Source organism: Balaenoptera borealis (assembly GCF_965194805.1).
Source record: "Balaenoptera borealis genome assembly, chromosome: 6".
Taxonomy (NCBI): domain Eukaryota; kingdom Metazoa; phylum Chordata; class Mammalia; order Artiodactyla; family Balaenopteridae; genus Balaenoptera; species Balaenoptera borealis.
In genome coordinates this window covers 6411362-6423921 of record NC_138863.1, presented here as the reverse complement: position 1 = coordinate 6423921, position 12560 = coordinate 6411362, and the positions used below count along the sequence as shown (strand labels likewise).

The window sequence follows — 12560 nt, the reverse complement described above, 5'->3', positions numbered from 1 at the left end:
CAACACTAGCAGGTAGGTCTGGTTCAGTCTCCTATGGGGTCACTGCTCCTTCCCCTGGGTCCCGATGTGCACACTGCTTTGTGTGTGCCTTCCAAGAGTGGAGTCTCTGTTTCCCCCAGTCCTGCCAAAGTCCTGCAGTCAAATCCCACTAGCCCTCAAAGTCTGACTCTCTAGGAATTCCTCCTCCCATTGCCGGACCCCTAGGTTAGGAAGCCTGACATGGGACTCAAAACCTTCACTCCAGTGGGTGGACTTCTGTGGTATAAGTGTTCTCCAGTTTTTGAGTCATCCACCCAGCAGTTATGGGATTTAATTTTATTGTGATTGTGCCCCTCCTACCATCTCATTGTGGCTTCTCCTTTGTTTTTGGTTGTGGGGTATCTTTTTTGGTGAGTTCCAGTGTCTTCCTGTCGATGACTGTTCAGCAGTTAGTTGTGATTCTGGTGCTCTTGCGAGAGGGAGTGAGAGCACGTCCTTCTACTCTGCCATCTTAAACCAATCTCCAATCAAATATTAATTGAGCAACCTCCCAGGGTAATTGTGGGTGACCTCACTGATCATGCGGACAAAGAGCCCCCAAACCTGACCTCATGGTTTCTCATCCTCTTCAAGAGACCCTGTATTCTTCCCCACTGGGACCAGGCCCTCCTCCCTTAGCAGTGCTCTCATAGTTATTCCGCTGTACCTAGTCCCCACCTTCTCAAGAACTTAACCCTTCAGAGTCTCCCAGTCTATCAGCCAACCAAGGTATCATTCATTCATTCATTCATTTCAAACACTTGGATTTGTTTAGTTGTTATTTATTGAGCACATACTGTATGCCTGGTACTGGAATAGGCATTTCAGAAAGAATAGTATACGCAACAGGGAGTGCTTGTCCTCAGAGAGAACACAGAAATTGAAAAAAATTCATGTTGAGTGATTACAATACAATGTATTGTATAGTTTCAAAACTGAAAGGGTGTTCTGAAGAAAGGTAGCATGGATACACAGGGCTTGAGCCAAGGGAGCCGGGCCTGGTGTGGAAGGCCTTTCAAGGGAGGGCTTCTCAGGGGAAGTGGTGTGGGAGCCATGTCTGAATGATGGGTGGGGTTCAAGGGTGAGGGCTGGGGTTGTTTGGTGCAAAGTTCCTGAGATGTGAGGTAAGCATGGCTACCGAGGAGTTGAAAGATGGCAATGAGGGTGGATACTGTGGGTGGAAACTGGAGGACTTTTGAGGGTTTTGTTCTTGTTCAGGTGTAGTGGGAAGTCACTGAAGGGTTTGAGGCAGGGTGAGGTGTGATCCAAGTGTATTCAGTTAAGGTCACACCGGCTGCAGTGGAGGGTTAGGATCCGAGGAGGTGAGAGTATGTGGGTGGGGAGGGGGGATGAGGTAGGCGCCCCTGCAGCATCTCTGGGTCCCATCAGTTTGCTCTGTATCCATATTCACCTTCTCCTTCTTCCTTTTTATTTTGAAGGAAAAGATGTCTCACCCCCTCTGTGCTGCTTACCCCCACATGTGCCCCAGAATCTTGGGACCTAGACCACTGCCTTCCTGTCATTTCTTGTTGGACCCCTTTCCTCTGCCTGAACAAAGGCTGCCAGCGTAATGAGAGGGACCTTCCCCTCCTGCTGTCAGCCCCTCCTCCTCTCTCCATCAAACCCACCGTGACTTGTGTTTTCCTGCCGTTTTCATTTATTTCCTTGTCACCCTCAGATGTCCTTTGAACTAGGGCCTCTGACACTATTTTTCCCAGGAAACTGCAGCCTTGAGGTCACCTCCTAAAGTCCAAATCCAAGGGCTTTTCTTTTTTCTTTTTTTTAAAAATTGAACTATAGCTGAGTGACAGTATTGTGTTAGTGTCAGGTGTACAGCAAAGTGATTCAATTATATATATATATATATATATATATACACACACACACACACACACACACACACACACACACACACACACATCTTCTTTATCCATTCATCTGTTGATGGGCACCTGGGTTGCTTTCATGTCTTGGCTACTGTAAGTAGTGCTACCATGAACATTGGGGTGCATATATCTTTTTGAATTAAGAGTTTTCGTCTTTTCTGGATATATGCAAGGGCCCTTTTTAGTCCACATCTTCACCCTTCCAGCCTGACCTGAGGCTTCCCTCTCCACCCAGCTGAAACTCTCTGTAGTTTCAGGCCCTCATTTCCAGATGTTGCCAGGAAAACCCACCACCATCTTGAACGCAGTCTAACCACAGCCAGACTCGTTTCCTCCTCCAGAAGGAGCTCTTCCTTGCCAAGCTCCCACCAAGCTCGCCAATGCCTGAATCCTTGGAATCAAGGGCTCTGCCTCTCCCCCAGCTCTTGAATCTTAAAAAGTGTCTTAAAATTAAACTTTACAGAAAAATCACAAAGGATAATATAGTGAATTCCTCGTCTCCTTAGTCAGTCACCAAGTTATCTTGGCTTTTTTTCACACTGAAATTTCCTTCCTATAATCTAAGCCCTACATCCACACTCGGATGATTTCTGTGGTCTTCTGTTGTCTTTTCCGCATTTATTCACTCATTCAACAACTGAGCACCTACCATGTGTTACACACACACACACACACACACACACACACACACACACACACACTCATCCCTAGTCAATGAGTCTCTCAGCTTTTTTTTTTAAATTAATTTTTATTGGAGTATAGTTGATTTACAATGTTGTGTTGGTTTCTGCTATACAGCAAAGTGAATCAGTTATATATATACATAAATTCACTCTTTTTTAGATTCTATTCCCACATAGATCATTATAGAGTACTGAGTAGAGTTCCCTGTGCTATACAGTAAGTTCTTATTTGTTATCTATTTTTATGTATAGTAGTGTGTATATGCCAATCCCAATTTATCTTTCCTGCCCCCCCTTTCCCCCTTGGTAACCCTAATTTTGTTTTCTACATCTATGACTCTATTTCTGTTTTGTAAATAGGTTCATTTGTACCATTATTTTTTAGATTCCACATATAAGCGGTATCATATGATATTTGTCTTTCTCTGTCTGACTTCACTCAGTATGACAATCTCTAGGTCCATCCATGTCACTGCAAATGGCATTATTATTTTATGGCTGAGTAATATTCCATCGTATATATATACCACATCTTCTTTATCCATTCTTCCATCGATGGACATTTAGGTTGCTCCCATGTCCTGGCTATTGTAAATAGTGCTGCAATTAACATTGGGGTGCATGTATCTTTTTGAAGTATGGTTTTCTCTGGATATATGCCCAGCAGTGGGATGCCTGGATCATATGGTAGCTCTATTTTTAGTTTTTTAAGAAACTTCCATACCATTCTCCATAGTGGCTGTACCAATTTACATTCCCACCAACAATGTAGGAGGGTTCCTCTCTCAGCTTTTTGATAGGGACTTGTTGATATATGTACCCTTGTAAAGCCAGTACTTTATTCTCATTGTGGTCAAGGACTCACTATTCCAATTTAGAAATTAGATGCTGTGGGTACAGGCGCTGTAGAAGAGGAAAGGAGATTTGGAACATTCCTATAGGTGGTCTTTAAAAAAATGGAATAAAATATTCCTCACCAAAAGAGAGTTTATGCTCCTTGTGCCTAAAATCAGTTGGCTGACAACTCTGCTCTTTAAATCTTGCCAGCTCAAAGAAATTCTCGAAAGTTCTCACCTATTAACCGTTATTAAAATAGAAGAAGCTGGGGATGAAATTGTGAGCAATGCTATCTCCTATGCATTGTACAAAGGTGAGTAAAATTAGCTCCTGTAGAAGTTTCAGCTTTGTGTTGCTTTCTGTGGCTTTTAATGGCTTCCATTTATTTTTTAAAACAGCTTTACAGAAATATAATCTTGCACTTAATTTTGATTATCATATATTAGAAGTTGGAATAATTCCTATTGACCTGCTGAGTTAAATCTCCTTGGTTGTATATATCTAAGAGAACAAGAATTTTTATGTCATCAAAATATCAGTTAAATATGATCACAGTGCTTTCCAAAGAGCTGTCTCTAACAGTGGTTTAGAATCTTTATCTGAGTCTCAGACACTTTGAGAATATGATAAAAGCTATGGACCTTTGTCCTAGGACTCCACATCTGTGTACACACGTGCACACACACATAGATCATTTTGCATTCAGTTTCAGGGTTTAACACATCTCCTATGCTTATGAATGAACCTCAGTTTTAAAATCCTCATGTGTGAACTTTGCTGTCTGAGAATCCCATCAAGGTGGAATTACCTGAAGTAAATAGACCCCTGGCAAAGACCACGTAGAGTTGAGCCATCTGATTAATATATTTAAGGCATGCAGAGCAGGGCAAGGCACAAGAGAAGTGCACTTTAAGCATTAGCTATTTATTAGAATCATTCTTAATGTGCTTGTCAGAAATTTGGTTGTAAGGGTATTTATTAAAATGGGACTATATCTGTAGAGATACATAGGTACAGAAATTATTAGCTCTGAAAAAGACAAGTGGAATATTGTTATAATAGAGCTCATTATGTCATAGATTTAGATATAGTAAAAGTCAGATGTGGTCCTGGAAATGTGCCATTTATGGAATCTGAATCTATGGAGAAATATCAATGTACCATAGTTACACTGTTAGGATATGAATTGGAAAGATATTATCACCTAAACTGATCCACGTTACATACTTCGGGACATATAGAATATGGATAAGATTGAGTGAAAATAAACTGTCAGTGAAATGACAGCTCTGAGTGTCTGATTCTAAGAGAACATGCTTAGAATCTCCTTTGATAAATGGCTGTGATAATTGGCCATATGGAATTGTTCTGACTCTCTTGTTTCTGGGCGTTTGGTTAATTGATTTTTTTCCCTGTCCTCTTACAGCCTTTAGCACCAATGAACAAGATAAGGACAACTGGAATGGGCAGCTGAAGCTTCTGCTGGAGTGGAACCAGCTGGACCTAGCCAGTGATGAGATTTTCACCAATGACCGCCGGTGGGAGGTACATAGGAGGCCCTCCTGGGTTATTCCAGTGACAGGTCTGGTCCATTTCTGACAGGGTCTTTGCTCTTGAATATTGTAAAGGATTGTTCTGTCCTGGTACATCAGTGTTGCCAAGACTCACTTTCCTCATCTGTAGTAGGGGATAATAACATTGACTTAGTAGGTTGCTTGCAAAGAGATAATAAAAATAAATACACTAATGTAAGGTAACATCAATCCACCATTACCATCCAAAATTTATAGCTCTTCCGCCATGATGTGAGAGGCGATTCTCCATCGAGGTGTTGAGGTGCAGATTTCCTCCTGGGAGTTGATGGACAGAAATGTGGGGAAACTAAGTGCAGGATGATTGAAAGGGGTTTATCGAGGTAACTCAACTGAAAATCCAGACAGCGGTACTCATTTTGTGCCCTGTCCCACCTTCTTAGCCAAGTTCTCATAAGAGAATTGTCAGCAGTGAGACGCATAAGAGAAAAATAGAACAAGTTGATTAAAGACATACAATGAATATCTTAGAGTTAGAAAATCAGGACTCCCCCAGACAAACGAGTACCTCCAATATGGAAGTTGTATGTCCAGAAAATCTGTACTTTTTTTCCAGTAGAATAACTTTTCTCACTTTGAATTTGATGAGAGTTGTAAGACTGCATTTTCCAGCAGCATCCTCTTGGGTACAACTAAAGTGAGATCCGCCTTAGGAGCTCTGTTTTGTAGGAACAACTATAAACCATCACACTTGGATCTGCAAGGTGGAGGCTTCTTTGTTTTAAGCTCTTCAGTCACTGGTGGGCAGTGAAAACACTTTTAAGCCTATTGTTGTATAATCAAAGATGAAGACTTCATTTATCCTTACATGTGATCAATTTTAATAATAGAATCCAAATAAAGTCATGGCTTACGGGTTTTTAAATTATTCATTCCTTTAGCAAACATTATCTTTGGTTTTTGCAGTACAATGAACCCTATCTCACATGGCAAACCTTTAGTTAGTTGAGGGAAAACAGAGCTGTATGTAAATCTAGGTAATTGATTCAGAAATGAACCCCTGTGTGTGAAATGTTCTATTTAAGTGACATCAGATGGTACAAATAAACATAAACTCAGGCATGCATTGAATAGTACATTTAATTTTATTAACTCAGCTAAAGATAGTTGAGTGAAGGACATAATGGTTGAGAGTATGGATTCTGGAGCCAGCCCATCTGCATGACCTAACCTCTGCAAGTTACTTAACCTTCCTCAGTTTCCTTGTACAGTGGTGAATTGGGGTCAGTTCATACTGGTTTTAGCAAGAGCTGACTGCTAAAATTTTTAGGGATTTTTGAGTCGGTTGTTAAACACAATCATTAAAAATCAAATACTATACTCTTAGAACTAAATAAATTTTATTAAAAACAAAGGCAATAAATAATCAAACTCGTCCCTTTCTAACTATTTTACTACATTTACTCTGATCTATACTCTGGAGGTTATGTCAATTGTATCTGCATTCTGGAAACACCGTACTTGCTACTCTGTGTTGGGTCCCAATTGTGCATTCAATGATGTCACATGGTAGCCAAAGACTGGCCATGTTGGGAGCATTTACACTGTAGCAATGGTCAAATACTACAAATCAGGGCTTATTATTTTCTTCCAGAGTGTTGGTTGTAAAGTATTTACCAGCACACCACTGCTCATCTGAGAACAGAGATGGTAATAATAGTGGTAGCTACCTCATTGGATTGTTATGATGATTAAATCAGATAATATTTCTAGAGTGCTTAGAACACTGGCACATATTAAGCCGTATATAAGTCTTTGTTTAAAAATAACTAAAAATCTTTGCATAACCTTTTGTAGTGCACAAAGCAGCTTCACCGTGCTAGTTCACTTGGCCGTCATGCCAGCCATCACAGGGATTATCTCATTTTGCTGGTTAATAAGCCAGGGCTCCATGGGTACCACAGGAGGGCCATTCTGATGTTCTTTTGAGGGCCTGCTCCGAACTTGAATCTCTGAAGGCATCTTGACCTGTGTTGTCTCATTTCATCCCCACAAGCACCTATTTTACAGACGAGCAAACTGAGGTTGAGACACAGTCTTGTTCGAGGTCGCACATAAGGTAATGGTAGAACCAAGGTTTGGAAACAAACGTGTCTGACTGCAAAGCTGTTCTCTTCCCCGTATGCCAGTGGTTCTCACAGGGTGGTCCCTGGACCCGGGGCAGCATGAGAATAACCTGGGAACTTGTTAGCAGTGCAGATTATCGGGGCAGCCACCTCCTTTTGTCCCTATCCCACCTGGAGCCACAGTGTGGGGACTCAAGGGACCCTTGGCAGTTGCCTCTGCAGGCAATGTGTGATCCTGGAGAGACCAACGTCAGACAGAAACAGAAACCGCTCATGCTGCCCTTGGCAGCGGATATTCCCCTGAACCAGCGCTCAGACCATTAAAGTGAGGGCAGTGGGCTGGGTGAGCAGCAGCGAGGCTAGTGGGGGGCTCAGGGCTACAGTGCCCAGGCTCCTGGAGCTGCCCCAACTGGCTCCAACTGATGGTTCTCTGTGTCGTCAGAGCTTCTGGTATTTACTTGTGAATCTGGATTTTAATGCTGGCAATGTGGATTTTTATGACCTGTCTAATTTTTAATGTTGGCAACAGAATAAAATTGTAAGAAATAGTATGGAGGACAATCAGAACATATCTGAGAGCTGGTGTGGCCCGTGGACCACGGGTTTGTGTCTGAAGTACACATTAATTATTAAGATTCTTAATAAGCTTCTATGGGATAAGGATTATCAGGAGCCCAGACAGTAGAGGTAAAGATAAATAATAACCAGGTATCACTGTCAAGTGTTCCAGTGACTCATGGTTATATAACATGACCAGGCCTTTGCCTCATGGCATGGGAAGGGCAGTGGGGCGACCCCCTGGCACAGAAGGAAGAGTTGGCTGGTGGTTGGCTCACAGTTGGTGTCCAGTGTAGACCTCAGAGAAATGGTGCGAGCTGTACCATGAGCCCCCTGCCCCCTAATGGAGCGAGTGCTTCCTTTATGCCGGACACTGGGATCAATTCTTGATCAACATCATCCCTTTTTTTAATGTAATTTTTTTTTTTAGATTTTTATTTGACGTGGACCATTTTTAAAGTCTTTATTGAATTTGTTCCAACACTGCTTCTGTTTTATGTTTTGGTCTTTTGGCCACAAGGCATGTGGGATCATATCTCCACAACCAGGGATCAAACACGCACCCCCTGTATTGGAAGGCAAAGTCTTAACCACTGGACCACCAGGGAAGTCCCTCAACATCATCCTTATGTGGGTGTCATTATCTCCACTTTACAATAGCAAGGGACCAGTTCCCATCCAAGCTCATATCTGGCTGATTTCAAAGATTCCACCTCGCTGCTTCCCCCATCTCAGTGTTTGAGCTGTAATCTAATATTGTGTTACAACTGAAAAGATAAGTTTTATTTACCTCATGATTGAAAATTCGATGTGGCTGAGAAAGAAGATGCCTTGTTTTCTTGATTGGATTTAGGCTGTACGTTCTCTCTCTGCTCTTTCTCCTCAGTCTGCTGACCTTCAGGAAGTCATGTTTATGGCTCTCATAAAGGACAGACCCAAGTTTGTCCGCCTTTTTCTGGAGAATGGCTTGAACCTGCAGAAGTTCCTCACCAATGACGTCCTCACCGAGCTCTTCTCCAATCACTTCAGCATGCTGGTGTATCGGAACCTGCAGATTGCCAAGAATTCCTATAATGACACCCTCCTCACGTTCGTCTGGAAACTGGTTGCTAACTTCCGAAGAGGCTTCCGGAAGGAAGACAGGAATAGCAGGGATGAGATAGACATAGAGCTCCATGTGTGTACTGTCACAGTTGTCTGCTTGAATTCTTTGCTCTCTTGAGTCTTCCCTCAAAACATCTCTCTACTTCCATCTTTCCTACTCCCTACCTCATTGCTGTCATGTAGTTAACATGTTGGGGTTGTTATTTTTTCCTACTGCCTTTATTTAAGCTAGCAAGTCCTAGCGAGGTAACAAGTGGTACATTTTCTTGCTTTATTCTTTGTGCTATCTTTACAACTAGTTATTGCAGTATTTCCTAATTGCAAAGCTTGGTGTGACACACTTTCTGAAGGCATCTAGCAGGGAACGGGGACAAATGACTGGCTGCCTGATCATGTCTTAGCCTTTTGGACATGATCTACCTAAAATAGTTCTCTGCTACCTATGCAAAGAACTGGAGAACTACCGAGTTTCCTTTTGTGAATAAAAGGGGCAGTGAATCTCTGTAAAGCGATAATCCAGGTTTCCATTTGAGAAGGTGTTGTGGATGTACCACTTATATTCTCTCAAGATTTCCTATTTTAAGGACAGGCAGGCCCAGTTTCTAGCACCTGCAACTCTTTGCTGAAGGTCTGCTCTGGTCAGAGCCCAGTGACTGCCAGAAGTTGGTGTATAAATACCTCAGCAACCCCCCTGCTCAGAGGAGATAATTCTGAGACCTGTGTCCTACACTGGCTCCAAGGGTTGCGTAGTGGGATTAATCTCTGGTTATTTACCATGACAACCTGTTGGTCCTTTCTTTTCCAATCTCATTTCCTCAATTTCCTAGTGGTTTTCCTGGAATCATGTCCAAAATAAACTACTTGTCTCAAATGCTTGATTGTTTCTGGGAAAACTCAAACTAGGTCATTATCTTTTATAGTTTTAGAATTTTATTATATGTGTGTTGCAAAAATCTAAATGAGCTAGGTGTTTGAAGGAATTGGAAATGTTTAAAAAGCTGTTTGATGCTATTTATGTTAAAACTCCCCACAGTATCCATAACTGTGCCAGAAACATGTTGGATCTTGGTAAAACCTGTCGGGAAGATTAAAAGGAATATATACATAGAGTTGTTTTCTATCTGAAAAGGTTCCCTTGGAAGATATGGGAGCATGAATAGGAGCTGGGATTCTTAGTTGATGTATTAGGAATTGTAACTTTGAATAACACTGCAAAGAAATAACTTTAGTTTTACGTTGTGATAGTTGAACTTCAACTATTGGAAAGTTAGAATTTAGTTAGAACGATTTTTCTAGATGAGAAAGAGATTTCTATGATGAGAAGGAACTGCTTTCTCTTCAGCCTGTCAGAAGTCATTCAGTTTTTAAATTTCTGTCAGCCCATTTTTTCACCCTTTATACCTTTCCATCTACTTGTACGTTGTCTTTTATGATAGATCAAAGATTCTGTTGAAACTCACATCACTGTTCTGTGAAAATGGATTCAGACACCAAGTTACAGAGCCCTCCAAACATGGGGCACTCTCCTAGGGCATCCTGACCCTGTTTTCATTCTTATACTAGTGTGTCTGCCAAAGTGATTCTCCATCTGCATGTGCTGACCCCCTGCTCTAATCCCTCCCAGGACGTGTCTCCTATCACTCGGCACCCCCTGCAGGCACTCTTCATCTGGGCCATCCTTCAGAACAAGAAGGAACTTTCCAAAGTCATTTGGGAGCAGGTAAATGTCCAAGTCTGCGGCAGATGTATGCTTGGTTGTGATTGCTCTGACCCTTTCAAACCTCACATACCTAATCTAAAATGTCCTCAGTAAAATGGAATATTTGATGTCGGTGGACACGGTTGTGCCTGTTTCCATGTGAACAGGGGTGTGTTTGGGAGGGGAGGTCCCTGGAAAGTTCTGGGCTTGGTTGGTAATGCAGGAGGCACCTGCTTCTTAGGTTTGTGTGGATGTGTGATTGTCTTCCAAGTGGAGGAGGTTTTAAAGTTTAATTTAAAATTAATTTCTAACTTTCTTGCATTATAGGCAGGAAGTAGGGCCTGTGCAAAGCCTGCTTTGGGAAATGATTGAGATTTTTCTTTGTGATTCCACCCATAATGATTTTTATAAATGATTTATGAACAGTTGAAAAGAAGCTGCATTCTCTGTTTTTAGAGCCTAAGATTAGGTATTGAATATCGATTCACACACACACTCTCACTAACTACAGTTGTCAGTCTTCGTGTCCTTGACCACTTTCCCCCTCTGAGCTGTTACAGCATGATGGTGGGTCATCAGGCTTCCCATTGCCACGTCCAACTATCAGCTTCTCCTGCATTTATCTTTTTTTTTATTGGAGTATAATTGCTTTACAATGTTGTGTTAGTTTCTGCTGTACAATGAAGTGAATCAGCTATATGCATACCTATATCCCCTCCCTCTTAGACCTCCCTCCCCCTCCCCCCCGCCCCCCCCCCCCCGCCATCTAGGTCATCACAGAGCACTGAGCTGAGCTCCTTGTGCTATACAGCAGGTTCCCACTAGCTATCTATTTTACACATGGTAGTGTATTTATGTCAAACCTAATCTCCCAATTTGTCCCACCCTCCCGTCCCACCCCTGTGTCCACATGTCTGTTCTCTATGTCTGTGTCCCTATTCCTGCCCTACAAATAGGTTCATCTGCACCATTTTTTCTAGATTCCACATATATGCATATACAATATTTGTTTTTTTCTTTCTGGCTTACATCACTCTGTATGACCGACTCTATAGGTCCATCCACATCTCTACAAGTGACCCGGTTTCATTCCTTTTTATGGCTGAGTAATATTCCATTGTATATATGTACCACATCTTCTTTATCCATTCATCTATCATTGGACATTTAGGTTGTTTCCATGTCCTGGCTATTGTAAATAGTGCTACAATGAACATTGGGGTACATGTGTCCTTTTGAATTATGGCTTTCTCAGGGTATATGCCCAGTAGTGAGATTTCTGTGTCATATGGCAGTTCTATTTTTAGTTTGTTAAGGAACCTCCATACTGTTCTCCATAGTGGCTGTATCAATTTACATTCCCACCAACAGTGCAAAATGGTTCCCTTTTCTCCACGCCCTCTCCAGCATTTATGATTTGTAGATTTTTTGGTGATGGCCATTCTGACTGGTGTGAGGTGATACCTCACTGTAGTTTTGATTTGCATTTTTCTAATAATTAGTGATGCATTTATCTTGATATTTTCTTTTTGTATGTTAATTCCATGTTCAAGACTGTGAGTATATTCAGGTTCAAGACTCTTGGTACACTTTGCAAATTTTACTGGGAATCATTATGAACAGTTCAGATTTTTACCTTTTCCTGCTTTTGCCATCAATCTGTGCTTGTCTGACTTTGATGTTGACTCGACTGCAAGGGATTACGAATTAACTGTGACATCCTCACCCCTCTGGAAGACCAGGGGCTGTACTCTGGCAGCCCTGGGAGCCAGCAAGCTTCTGAAGACTCTGGCCAAGGTGAAGAATGACATCAATGCTGCAGGGGAGTCTGAGGAGCTGGCAAACGAGTACGAGACCCGAGCAGTGGGTAAGCCTCTGGGAATGGGAGCCGTGGCCGGCACAGCCACGCAGGGGGCATTTACCGACTTTTCCAAGAATGAAGGTGGTAAAATATAGGCTCTCTCATCCCACAGCTGCCCAGGGCCACACCCAGGCCAGGTCTAAGTAACTCAGCACCATAGGGAAGCCTTGGGGTGTTTTGTTTGGGGGATGCTATTCAGAAACCTTGACACGTGTGAGGTTTTACGTGACGTGCAAGCTAACAGGTTAGCCTGCCA

At 42.2% G+C, this 12560-nt stretch overlaps 1 protein-coding gene across 3 annotated transcripts in view; it reads left to right on the top strand.

Moving 5' to 3' along the window:
- TRPM8 (transient receptor potential cation channel subfamily M member 8) overlaps window positions 1-12560 on the top strand; it is a 101541-nt gene that overhangs the window by 43056 nt on the left and 45925 nt on the right. For all 3 annotated transcript variants that reach the window (XM_082395543.1, XM_082395542.1, XM_082395541.1), the window contains exons 10-14: window positions 3635-3737; window positions 4851-4969; window positions 8527-8817; window positions 10369-10464; window positions 12181-12310. In XM_082395543.1, the coding sequence (XP_082251669.1) occupies window positions 3635-3737; window positions 4851-4969; window positions 8527-8817; window positions 10369-10464; window positions 12181-12310 (739 nt within the window). The remainder of the gene's footprint in view (window positions 1-3634; window positions 3738-4850; window positions 4970-8526; window positions 8818-10368; window positions 10465-12180; window positions 12311-12560) is intronic.